The following is a 17,715-nucleotide window of genomic DNA, read 5'->3' as shown; positions in this document are numbered from 1 at the left end:
TAGGCCATTGGGCTGTAGGCTCCCAAGGCAGAATATCAGGTGCTGCTCCTCCAGTTTCTGGGTGGTTAAAACCATGAGATTATCCACCATCTTCTACAAATTAACGGAGTAAATATTAAATCTTTGCAAAAATCAGTCATTACAGCAACAGCTTAAAGATCTATAATCACTTTGATTTTCTTGATTTGTATCAAAACTTCAATTAACAGCTGCTGTTCACGTAAGTACAGATCTGTCCCTAAAGTTTTGTCATCACAAAACTTTGAAACACCCTTTCCATTTAAACGAGGGACTTTCAGCTTATTGGGTTCTATGACTGCATCCCTTCCTCATGAATTACACTCTGCTTTTTCAAGTTTTCTACTTCTTCCACTTGTTTGCCAGCCATGGCAACTTGGTATTTAAACCAATATTTCTTGTTGCCAAAATAGACAAATAAATAGCACAAAGTCACAACAGACTGTGCTGTTATCCAACTTAATGATTTTTTCCATCAATTATTGGGCATTTTTGTTAACTGTGTGGTCTCAGTTTTCTCCCAGCACTCAGAGGCGTAAAACAAATCCAGAAATTCTACCAAAACAGATTCATTTAAATTCAAGTAAAACACATGTATCTGTAAGTTTACTGAAGTTCAGACTGGGTGAAATTCAGGTAGGTTGAAGAATTGTTTATTATAAGCCAAAGCAAAAACTACTCACCATAAGCCATTCCATTATGAGATAACAAGGTGTAGAGCTGGATGAACACAGCAGGCCAAGCAACAGAGGAGCAGGAAAACTGACACTGAGATTTGCTTAACTGAAAATTGACAGGTAGAAAGCAGAGTGTAGAAATAAATGGATAATTCCTGGGATGATTATTACTGGCATTCAGCAAGGTTCAGTACTAAAGCCACAGCACAATCAATATAAAAGGAGTTGGATGTGGGAAACAATGTATTTTCCAAAACTGTTGATGACACTGAACTGGGTTGGAAAAGTGCTGAGAGGAGAATGCAAGGAGGCTTCAAGGAGATTTGGGCAGGATAAGTGAATGGACTAGAACACAGGAGAAGGAATATAATAAGTGATGTTATTTACTCATAGAACAAAATCAGAAAAGATAGAATAGTTCTTAAATGTGAGAGGTTGGAAAGGGCTGATTCCAAAGGGTGGCCTTGCTCATTAGGTCACCAAATCTTATTGTATAGGTGCAGTGAGCAATCAGGAATGCAAACGGTATGCTCGCCTTCATTGCAAGGTGATTCAAATACAAGAGGAATGATTCTTTGCTACAGTTGTATAAAGCCATAGAGAAGCTTTACCTGTAGCAATGTGTATTGTCTTGGGCCCTTTATCTAATGAGGAACAGATCTGCCGGAGGGGGAGTGAATGGTGGTGGACCAGATTAATCCCTAGAATGACAAAATTGTTTTTGAAGGAGACTGGATCTGTATTCCCTAGAATTTAAAAATAAGAGGTGATCTAATCAAAACTTACAAAATTTGTTTCCTGGATGCTGATGAAATGGGCTGAATTTTTTACCAGAAATTAGCTAAAATGTCAATTTTGGTGAGTTACATGGAGGACAGTTTTCACCATGAGCCCTTGTAGGATTTCTCATGTTTTTCACTAAAACTCACCTTATTATTTATGTGCCCCACTCATCTGATCAAAAAGAGATATACTCTGCTGGGACTTGAGATTCTCAATGCCACATCATTTTTAAAGCCCAGCTATGCACTTAGTCAAGCACTGCCAGCCAGGAGTTGCTCATCAGCATGCACATAGTGGGGGGTGCTTCTAAGGGTATATAGGTGGCCCAGATGACACTTTATTGCAAATACATGTGCACATTCATAAATGTATTGCTATTTAGAGAAAAGCTACAGAGGTCACCAGTTCTCAGCATCATCTTAGAACCCTGTCTAAGAGAAAGCTACTCTTTCCCCAGTACCCAGAATAGCCTAATCTCTTCTCATTGTCGAATTAGAAGGCCTGCAACTAGCTGAAAACTGTCATTTTGCTTCAACAATTGCAAAAAAAAGGCAAGCAAAAGCTGCATTTGCTTCTGGGAGCAGGCAAGGACTACTTGCCTTTCGAACAGCAACAGATTTACAGTCAGTGATCATTGCATCCAGTTCATATCTATTGGAAGTCAATTGAGTCCTGTTTGGCTCGTTGCACTTGATACTGTACCACTCTGTCATAGTATGGTAATGTTTCTCTTGCTCAATAATCTAATTTTGCTCGTGGAGACTTTCCATTCTCAAAGCTGGTCAGAGTCCATCATATTCCCTCGTTAACCGCTCCAGCTATGCACTGCACAGCATGCAAGAATTATGCAGCACTCTGTCTGAACTATACAAAAAAAGGACCCCCAAACTAATTCTAGACTTGGAACCTCACTTTCAGCAGCTTGTCATCTGTTCCTTGATGATCCTATTTGAAGACTACACTTGGAAGGTATCAGACCTTTGATGGTTTAATCATTCTGCTCCATATACACAGGACATGAAGAACTCCAACAAAGGAGGCCCAAGTAATGCTCATAGATTGATCTTTGTCATGGGAATCGTATTCTGACGAATGCAGCCCAAGACATGTAGCATAAACAGTAGGACACTGTATGTACTATACAATTACCGATACTTTGATGCTCCTTCCTAACCACTGTTAGAAGAGCACGTTAGTGAATATTTACACATCAAGGTCAAAATCAGCTCCAGGTCCCCATGTAGTCTGTGATGTAGATCTTGGATTGTCTTTCTGTAGTGTGGCCTGCAGGTGCCACTTTTAATTCTTATCATTCACATCACAAGTAGAACCTCCAGGTTCCTTTGTTTCTTCTCTCCCTGTAAGCCCATGAGTTTATACATGCTCCCACACATTCTCTAATTTACAACTTCCTCTCCTAACATTGCCGGAGTTCTGTCCCTATGACTTAATCAAGCCGAACGTCACGTTGCATTGACGCCCATCACCAACTAATCACCCTCCCCACCCACCAAGAGGCCAGGCCAGTTGTGACCAAAGACCTCCTTGGCAACACCCAACCTCCACAGCAACAGCTGTCTTCCAATGTACAATTATCTACACCCCTTGTATGTTGAAATTACCCCATCAAAAAATATCAACCCTCTACATCCCAGCATTCTGCCTTTAATCCCCAGAACTGACATCCCAACTTCATTGCCATAGCTGTGGTCCCTGATAACCTCCCCTACCCATTGACTTTCATTGAGCTTATTCCAGGACTGATCATGGACAATCCTTGATAGCTGTGCAATTCTCTCTCTGACCTACTTTTTATCTGCAGACTGTTGGCATGAGACCTGCAGGACTGACTGTGGCACACTCCTTGATCTTTTGCAATACACATCTTTGACCTAGACTATCCCAAAAATCGCTGACTGCTCCAGTCCAAGGTCCTGGACCACTATTAGGTGATGGCCTTGATTTAGTTGGATAGGAACCCCATGACTCAAGGCCATCTCCCCTAGCCTGACTATTCCCTTTAGACTTTGAGGCATGGGTTCGGTTGATAAACATTTAGTGTGTTGGTGTATATGCTGTTGGCACGAGGTGCAGGTATGTAATTGATGTAGCATGGTGCCATACAGCAACATATGTCCCCCCTTCACTGATCACAGGCAACAACCATAACAAGTCACCTGGCTTTGTGTCTGGGCTAAAAGAAAAAAATGTGGTCAGAAATACTGTGAGTCTTTAAACTTCGGCTGGGGAAATAAATCACAATTTGCAACAAAAAGGTCTAGTAACACTGAATTGGAGAACCATACTGTCGTGGACTGGAAATGTGTCATGAAGCTGCAGCAAAGCTGGTTCTGATCTGATACCAACATCTATGCACAGGGGGTGTAGAAAGTTGCTGCTGATGGAGCATGGCTAGAGATGTTGGTGAACACTTTCCAAGTTACAGGTCCAATAGAGCAAGGGGAAAATTAGAGTTGCCAGGTAACAACTCTGACCTACAAGTGGGAATTGTTGCCATCTAATTTAGTATCCAGTAGGTACACAAGATGAATTGAGATTTGGCAATAATGGCATGCTGATACACAAAATGGCTGCAAATACCCTCTCACTGCTCATTAGTGAGATTCTCAGCTCACTGTTCAAAATATGGCTGGAGAATCAGCCTTTTCCAGCCAATATCAAGAGTCTCATTTTTGATTATCTCACCCTATTTTGCCAATGCCCACATCATCAAGGGCTGATAAGATAGTCTGGGAAATATTTGTAAGCAATTAAGTCTAAAACTAGGGCCACAGCCTACCCCTTGTCCCAAGATTTTTTTAAGATGGAGGTGAAAAGGAACTAACTCACTCAAATCATGGTGAATCTTTGGAATTCTCTACCCCAGGGGTTTGCAGAAGCCCAAATCATTGATCATGTTAAAAGATAGAAATAAAATATATTTCTAGACAATAATGATATATCAAGGGATATGTGGATAATGCTGGAAAATGGAAGAGGTAGAGGACAAGCCTTTTCCTTAGTCAGTCATGGTCTGTGGTACTGCCTTTCTGCCACTTTGATGTCCTGGGTCCCAAGGTACTAAAATAGTCCAATCCTGGATCTGCAAACCCATCTACAGGTGGGGAAGTTGGTACTTCAAGGGAGGGTGGGTTGGATGCTTGAATTTTCATATGCTGTTTCTGCTGATGGTACGTGGCCTCCAATTGAGTTTGTCAGAGAGATTACTGGTACTTGTGGACATTTTTTCCTCCAGGTTGAACTTTCTTGGGCAAGAGAAATTACCATGGTTCAGTGGGGATGCTCCACTTATTATGGAGGCCTGAAGATATCCCTGAACTTTTCTCCCCCTCAGGCCTTCTTGGTAACCACATGCCCGATGAAAAACTTGGAGTAAAAAGTTTGTATCTCATGTCTGGCATGCATATGATGTAGCCTGCCCAGCTCAGCTGTCTGACCACAGCTAGTGTCTTGAAGGTGGGACTGTTGATTTGAAACAGGATACTGATATTGGGAGTGCCTATCCAACCAGTGGGTTTTCAAGATCGAGGAGGCAATGCTGGCACTATTTTTCTTGAGACTTGATATGTCTGCAGGGCATTGTCCACGTCTCCAATGCATACTTAAGAGCAGGTAAGTCTACTGTAGACCACGAGTTTGTTGCAGGGTTTGAGGTCCTTGTTCCTCAGAAAGCTAAAGACAGCACTGGAACACTTGAGGCAACCGTGAATTTCATCAACATCTACCCCCATTGAAAAGGAGGTTCCTGGAGGCCTAAGAATTAACCCATGTCACCAAAGGCACACTGCAAGTCTTAAATAATTGGAGGAACAGTGTTGCACGATTGGAGCAGATTAATGGAGGTCTTTAGTTTCTTTGAAAATTTGGCCTAAAGTCCATTCTTATGCCTATGAATACATACAGACCAGCCCCTGAGCTATCGTCTGCGTGTGTACACATGCTAACATTAAAGCTGCAGCATGACAACAGTTACAGGGATTGGACTTGGTTTTGAACTGAGGCTGACAGGTGTTGAATAATTTCTTGTTTGTCCACAATTGGGTCTTTTCACTGATATGGGGTGTAGAGCTGTAGTGAGGACGATGGAGAAGAGTATTATTTGAAATACACAGCTTTGCTTAACACTAGTTTGTGAACATATTGTGTTGGGATGGATCCCCTGGTGGGGATCATGGCTTGCATGTGGGTTGCTCATTAAATGAGGAATGGTACCAGTTTATTCCCTCCTGGTTGATGGAGTCAGAAGAAGGCCATGTACAAAGGTTGTTGCTTTTCAGCATTTTTCATGAAATTTGTCATCCACCGTGCCTCTTGATCAATGGAATCCCCATTGTACTCCAGTAGGAGCTCTTCAGCCACTGGGAGGAGTTGACTGAGAAGTTTTGCAATGACATTCTCTGTGGTGGACAGCAGGGACAGCCCTCTGTACTTACCACAATTCAACTTAATCTCATTTCTTAATGCTGTGTCACAGAGCATCTCAGAGTTCCACTGGTGTACTCTCCTTTCTGAATGAGAGGTGGTCACATATTTTTGCCAAGAGAACTTCTTCACCATTTTTCGGTAGCTCACTGGATGTTCCATTTGTGCCAGTGGGCTTGTCGATTCTCAGCTGTGGGATGGCTTTTTCAACTTGTTGTCAGGTTGGGATTGTAATGGGTAGCGTGCTGTGGGATGTGGTCAAGGGCACCCACATTAAAGATGGAGTCCAAAATGCTCATTCTTAATGAGTGCTGACTGCCTCTGTTCTTGATAAGCAATACTTTTTATTCTTGGATCTCTGAGGTAGGTCCTTGAATGCTTGGACTTTAGGGGGTCTTGCCGGTATTGAACAATCCAATTACATCATAGCTATCAGCAAGTTGCTGGTTTTACTACACTGTTTCCAGCCATCATCCATTTCTTTAGGTGCTGGTGTTCTGTTGAAATTTGTCTTCCATTTCACTGTAAGTCTGCTTTCTTTCCTTTGGCTTCAGAGTGAATGAAACTCACGATCACTTTGTGCTTGTGATTTTGTAGCTCCAGAACACATGGTTACTCTCAAATCAGTCTTGATGTTTTCTACTGGTGAAGCCAAGAGTTTCTTGCAATATAATACATGATGGTTTTAAGGGCAGAGCAGGTATTGTGGGCATTCTGCAGTTCCTATCTATTTTGAGCACAGCAGGTTGGCTGTATGTCACTGACCAAGCAGGTCTTTCTTTGCAAAGCCCTCATGTTAAATCCTCCAATGAATTTCTTATGATAGCATTTATGTTATTGCCACTGCCATTTTAGTACCAGCTTGATCTATACCATAGATTGTATCAGGCCATGGTTGCTCCAGCAGTTGTCAGCTCTAGTCATTACACAGGCTGCATGAGCATCCTTGCAGTACCTCACACAGATTATGAAGTAGTCATGCAGGTGTTACCATGAAATTTTGTATTTATCTTTGATGAAATAAAGTGTTTCGTAAGACCTAGTGTAGGCATCATGTCAAGACGAGGACTCTTTTTGTTTGTTTACCTTCTCTAGACGTTCTATGTCGAACATAGTTTCCAGAGATGCATGTCCCTCCCAACTCTGGCATTGAAGTCAAGGAGGAGAATCAGTTGAGCCTGGGCTCCACTCATCTCAGTTACCACTGTCATCAGATAGACCTTGACATGTAGTACTCACAGTGCAACAACCATCCCATGTTAAAAGAATTGTGTGCAGTTTTGGTCTCCAAATTTGAGGAAGGACATTCTGGCTATTGAGGGAGTGCAGTGTAGGTTCACGAGGTCAATTCCCAGAATGGCGGGACTATCATATGTTGAAAGATTGGAGCAACTAGGCTTGTATACACTTGGGTTTAGGAGGATGACAGGAGATCTGATTGAGACGTATAAGATTATTAAGGGATTGGACAATCTGGAGGCAGGAAGTATGTTTCCATTGATGGGTGAGTCCAGAACCAGAGGACACAGTTTAAAAATAAGGGGTAGGCCATTTAGAACAGAGTTGAGGAAAAACTTCTTCACCCAGAGAGTGGTGGGTATATGGAATGCTCTGCCCCAGAAGGCAGTGGATACCAACTCTCTGGATAGTTTCAAGAAAGAGATAGATAGAGTTCTTAAAGATAGCGGAACCAAGGGTTATGGGGATAAAGCAGGAACAGGATACTGATTGTGGATGATCAGCCATGATCATAATGAATGGTGGTGCTGGCTCGAAGGGCCAAATGGCCTACTCCTGCACCTACTGTCTAGTGTCTTTTGTCTATAATCACATGCAAGCTTCTTCCATCCTGTCCCAAAATTAAGTTTGGGACCTAGGATATCAGGATCCTCACAAACGGTACCAGTAAAGAAAGACCTGAGTACTGCACCACTATCAATACCAAGGAACTCTGGTATTGTGACATTTAATTGCAGCTCTAAGCGAGATATAACAGACAGGTGAAGGCCAGCTCAAAAGGAAGGGGTAGATAGACCTTAGTCTGGGAAGGGTAAGTCTGAGGAAGAATACAGACTCTATGGGATTGATTGCGGCAAACTTCCTCATGCTTTTCATTTCCCATAAGTGAATGCATGACCTCCTGATTCATCATAACCAAGGACAAGTACAAGTACATCACAGTCATCAATGCTTATGCCTACTTCGAAAAGCCACATTTTAACCTGAAGGGGAATTCAACTTCAGCTCTCATTCATCATTCCACGTCCCAAAGGGAGACAGTATGATTAGCATTGATGTAACTGAATGGCAGAGCACACTCTGTCAATGGGCTGGATAGCCTATTCTTAATCCTATCTGAATTACAACAGAGCAATTTTTGAAAAATGCAGATAACCACAAACCAAGGTCCAGATTTTTGTTCAAGCCAAGTTGTTTAAAAAAAGTGACCAAGCAAGTTTTGGAAAAATGCACACACTATATCGTACAAATAGAATTTGACAGAAACCAATCGTGTTTCTTGGCAGGTTTACCAAATGATTATGCAAGTAGGACGACAAATATAACAATGGGAGGCCTACTTCAGGACCAGTCATGCATGTAATATTTTACTCATGCTTTTCATGTGACAGCAAATTTCCTAAAGTAAATTACATTAAGTTTATTGGTAAATTTATTACCAAACACCAGCAATAAACATCGAAAACTATACTTTTGATTCTTGACTTCCTGTGAATTACACTATTGAGCCATTTTTCTTTGCCGCTGACCCCTCTCAGGGGATGTGGCCATTGCTGGCAAGCCCGATTGCATTTGAAGGGTGCAGCTTGTATGGCTATTTCAGAGGGAAGTTCAGAGTTAACCATGTTACTATGATTCTGAAATCAAAGAGGCCTGATTAGATGAGGATGACATTTTTTTGTTAGGTGTTTTTTTTAAAAACTGTAACCAACAATGTTTTCAGTACCATTATTGAAGCTAGTTTTATATTTCAGATATATTATTCAAACCAGCTGTGGTAGAATTACTTTAATATTACATTCATAAATTTTAAAATATTTGAAAGAGGAAATAGTATATATGCACAGAAAAACTGATCAGCTATATAACAGCTTACACACACGGTGTAACAGTGTATATTACTGGTCGTTTTTAATGACAAACTTTGATACTCCTTTTTGGGGATGGAAATTCATGCTAAGTTTTTTCCATCACCTACTGCTTCTCAAAGTGCTCAGTCACTTTCAATGCCCTGAATCAAACCAATTTCAAATAGATAACTTGCCTAGTCAACTCCAAACAGCACAGGCTAAGGCAAATTTGCATGTAACATGTCAGGCATATCAGACTATTACACATCAGGGTCCTGAGTAAATACAGGGCTGACTAAATGTATGCCACCCCTCCCCCAAAAGGAAAAAAAAATCAAAAATACTTACAGACATTATCTACAACACCCAATATTGTACATTACAATTTAAAAATTAAACATACACTAAATAATCCATCACTTCACTGTGTTATATCAAGATGTAATATGAAGTTTTAAAAAAAACTGCCATTGATTTGAATTTTCAGATTACTTCCAAAAGGACAATCTTCAAAAGCATACAAGCTAGGAATTATGAATTAGATAACGCTTAAAGGTCCAACCATTCAAGGGTGTACTTGTTTTTTAAATAGCTAGGCTTTGAAGCAAAACGCCATTGTACTGTATCAGCAAGTCTTGCAAAAGAAAATACAGGTGCAGTAACAGTCAACTGTCCAATTAGTAACACACCGGCATTCCTTCGGCTCTCCCAACTTCTGACAGAAGTATGAGTCATGATCAGCAGGAAGGTGGCAGTGCCAGCCCAGGTTTAAAATAGGATTTCCTGCAGCACAGATTTCAACAAACAGTCAGGCGCCTCCTCCAAACAGAACTTACATACCACCAGCTCAGGGGAGGGAAATAACATGGGAAAATGAATTATTTACTCTGTATTTACAACACCTTCTTTCCGCATTTTTAACTCTTAAAGAGTCCTCCTCCTGGTGCTGGTGCTCTCAGAAACCGCCAGGGTCACAAACTCACAGCACGACGTAGCCCAACGTAGGGCTCAGCAGCTGACTCAGATGGAGGGGTACCCTCTCAAATATTAGTCCCACACAAACACTGATCTTCCCATAACCTGCCCACACTGATCTTCCAAAGCTCTGACGATTCTGCTTTTAATAGCAGCTGTTTGCGTCAGTCGCTCGTCTGAAAACAGCGGACCGGAATTTCAAAAAAAACGGCATCCCCTCAGCCCGGACGCGCGTGCGCATTCCGCCTGTCCCGGATCATGTGATCCGGGGCCGGCCGCATTACGTCAGCGGGTAGAGGTGAATGTAACGAAGCAGCAGCTGCGGGAGAGCACGACAGGTGGAGCGGAGACAAAGCGGAACGCACAGGTAAGCTCTAACTGGCAGCGCCCTTGTCCTACACCGGCAACTCCAGCGTTCATAAAAGCTTCATTGTTAGTTTGGAATCAGAGCTTTTCGTTTCCCATGAAAAGAGCGAACTCATTCGAGAGTAGCATTTAATTTATTCGTTTTCTATACTCCTTTTGGGATGTTTCAAGCAGCTTCTTAATCTGTTGGTGCTGTTTCTGTCTTTCGCCCTTCGAAATTGCTGGATTGTTTTTTTTATCTCAGACCTCGCTAATCTATTGATTTGTTTTTTAAAAAACCCGTCGATTTTCTGATCTATCAATTATCCGTTCAGTTTGTTTGCTCACGCTGAGTTTAAAAATCGCTATGGCGTAAATCCGTTTGGTTCTGATGTTTGCTCTCGTTCTCTCAGTTCCTTTTAATTGGACACACGGATTAAAGGAGGCTATTGTGTATTTTTTGTAATGTTCCTGGAACGATTAGCAAAAAGCTTTTTTTTCAAAATAATCCGTTTGAAACAATTGGGGAGTCTGTGTCCTGCTGCAACCTGGGATACAAATGTGCAACTGTTCTATGTATTTTTAAAACTCAATTAATAAAAATTTTAAATGATATACTTAACTGTCCATGGGAGTACCTGAACATAAGTAAGAGATGGGAAAAGTGTCATTCTGCCTTCAAAGCTAGTTGACCTGTTCGCTTCTATGTTATGAAGTTCTTAATATGTTTGCCTCAACTGTGCTACACTACCGGATGATTATTTACTTGCCTTTTTCAGTAACCGAAATTTGCTAATCTATTTTATAAACTTGTTGTGGTGTGTTTATTTTTCACTTCCGCGTTCTCCTCTTTCCGCTTCGTTCTTGGCTTATGCTTTATGATCCTATAGAAATTGGTCACTTAACAATTGTATTTCAAAATCGCAATTGTTTTGCAGTCCGGAAGCCAGTTGTATAATTGCAGAGAGATTTATGAATCTTTGAAGCCGTTAGCCACTCCCTGCACGCACTTTCTCCAGTCAATTAACGTGTAGAAAAACGAAGCAGATCCATATGTTTTCAAACTGCCCTGAAAGCAAATTATAGCCCCGCGTCATGTGCTTAAATTTGTATGCAGTTTTTCTTGTGATTCTGCATTATGAGGAATTTCCATATTTGTCAGGCACCCAAGATGTACTATGCTCCTGCTTATGACTGGCCTTGACCGGTTTGAGTCTAACTAGAAAATACCGAGGAGGTTAGGCAGAGAATTTGAACGCGATTGTGTATGATTTGAAGGCAAAATACTGATGGAAAAAATTTGGAAGCAAAAATAACTGGTGGCCTGCAGGCCAGCCAGGATCTTTAGTAATGTCAGGATATAATTTTAGGTTGTTGATCCTTAACTTGGAAATTAACACTGAAGCAAGTTCAAAGCTCCGACGTTTTCTTTAGCTGTTATGAGTAGCCATAGTTTATAATCACCGTTGGAAACTAAATTTTGTGAATTTGTTTTCTCTTTGATTTCAAGTCACAGAGGTGCTCCAGTTTAGCATCATTCATGAGCGAGAACCCGCCGCCTTACCCTGGGCCAGGCCCAGCTGGTGCATATCCACCTTATCCACAGTCGTATGGTCCGGGTCCTAATGTTGCTTACCCTGGTTATCCACCACCTCCAGGAGGGCAACCTGTATATCAAGGATATCCACAGTATGGTTGGCAGAATGCACCTCCTCAACCAGGCATGGTTTATTCAGATGCTCCAAAAAACACAGGTATGATTGGCTAGCTGGGAAAAGTCTTTGTAAAGTTTTAACAGGTTACTTAGAACTAAATTCCTCTAGTTTTAAATCTCATTCCAGTTTAGCAAGTTTTATATGTACAAATTAAGTTTCTTCTTTAATTTTAATAAATTAAATAATTAATCTTAAATATTTAAGAATGTTAATCTTAAGACTTTTAAAAAGATTATGTACTTAACTGAGTCACTTTTCATTGTAAATTTGTCACAAATTTACAACAACCTTTAAATATGTGGTCAAGTGTATATTTTGGTTCTAGGATATCTTAACTTGTTTGAATAGCCAGTTTAATTTACCTGATGCACAATTTTCTTAATTTACCTTAGCCACGTTTCAGTGAGAAAACTTTGTTTAGGATGTGGAATGCACTGTATAAAAACATAGGCAAATTCAACTGAGGCATTCTGGAATACTTACAATAATTTGGATAGAAGTTCTTCTGTGCAGACGACATATAAGGAAAAGACAGGAGGTTGGCACTAATTAGTAGAATCGATGCAGACATGATACGCTGAATGGCCTCTGCGCTTTAACAATTTTATGTGACGCTTATCGGACACCTTTTTAGAAATCCAAGTAATGACATCCAACCATTCTCCTTTATCTCCTTGAATGTTATTTTAAGAAGGTGTAATAGCTTAATTAAACTCCATTTCCTTTGAACAAACCCATGTTCATTCGACTTGATCATATTTTTTTTATAAAGATAGTACTATAATTTTTTTGTAACGAATTCTAGCATCTTCCCTATAACATGTATATTGTTTAAGTTGTTGCGTTTGCTGATTTTCTGATTTGCTGGGGTGCTTGCTCTTGCTCTCGTGCTCGCTCTCTCTCAAGTCCTAGACTCTCCATGCTGTCAAAGGATGGCCAAAGGGATCTGGGTGTACTTGTAAGTTATGAAAACTAAAATGCAGGTGTAGCAAATAACTAAGGCAAACTGTTTGTTACTCTTTACACCTGCACTCTTTTTGAGTGCAGGTGTAAAGGGTTCTTGCTTAAAATCACTACAACCTTGAATGAGTGTCCACCTGGAATATGTGTGAAGCTTTGATTCCTTTATCTCTGTGACGCTGGTTACACTTTTCATGGAGGGCAGTGGGTGTTCACCAGGCCAATCCCTGTAATAGTAAGACAGCAGGGAGATATTTTCTTGCATTTAGAATGCAAGGTGATCTCATTGAAACAGCATAAATTCTCCCACAGCTTGACAGGCTCGGTGTAGACAGGACCCCTTACTAGAGTTTCTGGAGTCAGTGGAAATGTTCTCAAAATGAGGGACATTCTATTTTGGGACTACACTAATGATTTTCTTCATTCTAGGAAATGAACGTCTGAAATTCTCTAAACCAGAGACCTCTGTAGTCTGTCATTGAATATGTTTAAGACCAAGATCAATAGATTTATAGTTACAAGTGACGTCATGAAATACAATGGTGGTGTAGGTTTGTGACATTTTAATAAGCTGTGATCTAGAATGTAGGCTTGAGGGGCTGAATAGTCTTGCTCTGTTTTTCTTATAACAAACAGGGAAATTTCTCAAATGATAAACGCTAAGGTTAGGTTATAAATTTGCAGAAATTAGCAATGTTATTGAATGTGAGTTTCAAGAAGCAAGGGGATACATCAGTATTACAGGACAATGATAGGTGTTGGATGTTAGTGAATCGCCCTTAGAACATAGAACAGTACAGCACAGAACAGGCCCTTCAGCCCACAATGTTGTGCCGACCATTGATCCTCATGTATGCACCCTCAAATTTCTGTGACCATATACATGTCCAGCAGTCTCTTAAATGACCCCAATGACCTTGCTTCCACAACTGCTGCTGGCAACGCATTCCATGCTCTCACAACTCTCTGCGTAAGGAACCTGCCTCTGACATCCCCTCTATACTTTCCACCAACCAGCTTAAAACTATGACCCCTCGTGCTAGCCATTTCTGCCCTGGGAAATAGTCTCTGGTAGGATGGTTTGGTTGGGGGCGGGGGGGGAGTTTCCCACGGCTGAAAGGTGTAGAACTGAGGGCCACAGTCTCAAAAGTCAAGCCAGTTTTGCCTGAAGGGTAATAAATCTTTGGGATTCTCTCATCCAGATTGTTGCGGAAGCTCAGTCATTGACTATGTTGTAGGTAAAGATCAACAGATTTCTAGATGTAAATTACATCAAAAATACTGGAAATAATGTAGGAAAATACTTTCTGGGAAATCAGCTACAACTTTGAATTGCGGAGTATGATCAAGGGGCTACGTTTGTATTTTGGTTTGATTTATTGTCGTATGACTTAAATACAGTGAAAACTTCTGTGATTGGCACAAGCAGATCATTGCAAACAGGGACATAGAGATCATAGGATGCTTAGACAGCAAAGCATACAAGGTTACAACTGCATGGGAGCTAGGCAACAGTAAGATCTACATCAGGGATGAAATTAGAGAGGTCTGTTCAGCATTCGGGAACACGTTATTTTGAGATTTTTCTGACTTAGAACATGTGGAACAGCAACTGGCATTTATGCAGCATAATAAAATAGCTAAAAGTGCTCCACAAAAACAATATAAAATAAAATCTGGTGCTGAACTACAAGGAAATATCAAAACAGAGAAATGATTAGAGAGAGGTTTTGAAAACACATTTAAAAGAGGAGAGACTGAGCTTCAGGGATGAAATTGTGAATCACGGTAGCTAAGACAGCTAAATGTTTGACCTCCAGTGGCAGTCAATGGCAGAACAGGAACCAACCTTGTGTCTTGGGGTGCAAAGATCCTTGGGGTTTTGTGGCTGGGGGAGGCTGAAGGTATGGATGAATTTAAAAGAAAGGATAAGAATTTCAAAATTAATTTTTGGCTACTAAAGTACTTAGGTGAGCAGAGAAATGATGTCAATGGGACTTTGTGTTAGGCTTTGCAGCAGAGTTTTGATCATCTGAACTTGACATACAATGAAAGATAGGCATGAGTAATGGGTGTTCGTGAGATAACCAAGGTATCACTTAGGATTTCAGATGCAGATTAACTGAGGCAAAAGCAGAGTCGAACAATGTAACTGTTGTGAATAAATAGGTTTGTGCATGAACTGGACGTGTTTTGACGTTCATCTCTGTAATAGGATGCCAAATCTGTCTTGCTCAGCCTCAAAGTGCCAGGGTGGTGTCTGTGGCTCAGGAATGAAGTTTGTGGTGAGATTGAAGACAATGGATTGTTTCATCCTTCACTGTAGTCTGTTGAAGTAAACCAGTAGGGCCCAATTTTTAACGCAAATAGGGTAGTACAGTTTTGGTTTAAAATTTGGGCCAGTAGTACATCAAATAGCAATGTAATTGTGTCCTGGGGTTCTCAACAATAAGTTAACCAAACAAAGAGTGGGCTAATGCTGAAGCCAGATTCTTATGGTATCACAAGATAGATGTACTACTGTTAAATGTTTGAGTAAAATGAAGCATAATCGATGAATACCATATTCCTACTTTCTCTCCAAAGCCCTTGATGCCATTAATATCTAAAAACCTATCAACCTCTTTCTCGAACATATGCAAAAGCCCAGTCTCCACAGCCTTCTGTAGTCGAGAATTCCATAGGTTAACAACATTGTATCAAGAAATGCTACCTCAGTTCAATCCTAAATAATGTAATCCATATCCTGAGATTGAGATTCCTATGCTTTACCAATGCTATTGTTAGGCTAATCGGTCTGCGAGTCTGTATTTTACCCTTTTTAAAAAATAAACGGGAAAGTATACGTTTACGAGCCTCCAATCGGTAGGAATAACTCCAGAGCCCGTAGAATTTTGGAAGATGCTCACTGATGCGCACAATATTTCCAGAGACCACTTCCTTTAATACTATGATATGTAGATTGTCAGCCTTTCGTCTTGTTAGCTTATGGTGAACATGGTGGGGGAGGGGAAACACTTGGCCACCAAAGAAATCTCTCATTACACAAGATGGGGATTCCACTATTTCTATTGTTTCAAAACAATGTATTATGTTATTTATAAATGTTCTGGCAGGAATTACACTATACAACCAGAAAATTAGCTGTTGCATTTTATATTGTGACACATTGTACCCTTAATCTGTTGCAGTTACATTTTCCATTAAGTTTATTTGTCAGCTTTTAAATTCTGAGAAATAACAAACTATTTATTAGATAAAAGTGGGGAACTGGAGGAACACAGCAAGCCAGGCAGCATCACAGGAACAAGAAAGCTGGTGTTTCAGGTCAGGACCCTTCTTCAGAAATGGGGAAGCTATTCTTTTCTGATGAAGGGTCTAGGCCCGAAACATCAGCTTTTGTGCTCCTGAGATGCTGCTTGGTCTGCTGTGTTCGTCCAGCTTCACACTTTGTTATCTTGGATTCTCCAGCATCTGTGGTTCCCATTATCTCTGAAGCTATTTATTAGCTCCGTTTACAAAATGTACTATATCTAGTTTTCACAGAATCAATTCATTCATTTGCCAGTTTATACAGTTCTAGGAAAATAGTGCAGCCCAAAATAGTTCTGAGTAGATAATGAAGAAAACATGAGCCAAAATATGATTAATCTCTATTGATAAACAAGCTATTCAGAACATCCATCTCCAGAACTCTTCAGCTTTTAAACTCTTGACATGTTGATTGGTTATGTATTCAACTGTAGGCTTGGCTATTAAATAATTAATTCACAATTCACTGAAATGATTAAAAGACTTGAACTGTTCGTGCAGCATTGTAACAAACCTCTATTTTGTATACTGTAATTAACAGACTGCAGTCTGAGGATTTATGTGATAGTTGTAAACTACTCAAACTTTGCTCCTGTGGTAGTGGTGTTGGCTAGCTATGTTGCTAAGGAACTTTAATTTGGAAACCTCACCGTCCTATGTTTATAGTGCAATCTCATGGCCTCATGCAGTCTACTACATAGACTGCAAGGGAGCCTATTGGAAAGGCACTGATGCAAGACCATTATTGCGTGGTGGCTGGAATCCTCCAATATGTCACTGAAGTGGCTATTCTTCAAGTCTGTGATCTGACAGTAAGGATTTTTTTAAAACCCTGGTGGCCATTATTGAGGGGGATGGGGTGAGGGTTCTGGAATAAATAGGGAGAGAGGGGGAGGTGGACCGAAGATGGAGAGAAAAGAAGATAGGTGGGGAGGTAGGGGAAAGGTCAGTCCAGGGAAGACGGTCAGGTCAAGGAGGTGGGATGAGGTTAGTAGGTAGGAGATGGAGGTGTGGCTTGGGGTGGGAGGAAGGGATGGGTGAGAGGAAGAACAGGTTAGGGAGGCAGAGACAGGCTGGACTGGTTTTGGGATGCGGTGGGGGGAGGGGTCGAGCTGGGCTGGTTTTTGGGATGCGGTGGGAGAAGGGGAGATTTTGAAGCTGGTGAAGTCCACATTGATACCATTGGGCTGCAGGGTTCCCAAGTGGAATATGAGTTGCTGTTCCTGCAACCTTCAGGTGGCATCATTGTGGCACTGCAGGAGGCCCATGATGGACATGTCATCTAAAAAATGGGAGGGGGAGTGGAAATGGTTCGCGACTGGAAGGTGCAGTTGTTTTTTGCGAACCGAGCGGAGGTGTTCTGCAAAGCGGTCCCCAAGCCCCTGCTTGGTTTCCCCA

At 41.0% G+C, this 17,715-nt stretch overlaps 2 protein-coding genes across 3 annotated transcripts in view; one reads left to right on the top strand and one right to left on the bottom strand.

The window, feature by feature from the left end:
• LOC125458137 (mucin-2-like) overlaps positions 1 to 10,231 on the bottom strand; it is a 98,954-nt gene extending 88,723 nt beyond the window's left edge. For both annotated transcript variants that reach the window (XM_048543045.2, XM_048543046.2), the window contains exon 1: positions 9,913 to 10,231. The gene's annotated coding sequence lies outside the window, so the exon portion shown is untranslated. The remainder of the gene's footprint in view (positions 1 to 9,912) is intronic.
• The window catches only part of LOC125458439 (uncharacterized), a 36,328-nt gene continuing 22,499 nt past the window's right edge, over positions 3,887 to 17,715 (top strand). Inside the window, exons 1-3 of the mRNA XM_059650508.1 lie at positions 3,887 to 3,959; positions 10,138 to 10,352; positions 11,841 to 12,084. Coding sequence (XP_059506491.1) covers positions 3,887 to 3,959; positions 10,138 to 10,352; positions 11,841 to 12,084 — 532 coding nt within the window. The remainder of the gene's footprint in view (positions 3,960 to 10,137; positions 10,353 to 11,840; positions 12,085 to 17,715) is intronic.

The sequence above is a fragment of the Stegostoma tigrinum genome, chromosome 13 (genome assembly GCF_030684315.1).
Source record: "Stegostoma tigrinum isolate sSteTig4 chromosome 13, sSteTig4.hap1, whole genome shotgun sequence".
In the NCBI taxonomy this organism is placed as follows: Eukaryota; Metazoa; Chordata; class Chondrichthyes; order Orectolobiformes; family Stegostomatidae; genus Stegostoma; species Stegostoma tigrinum.
Note: the sequence above shows the minus strand (reverse complement) of the source record. Positions and strands in the feature narration are given on the sequence as shown.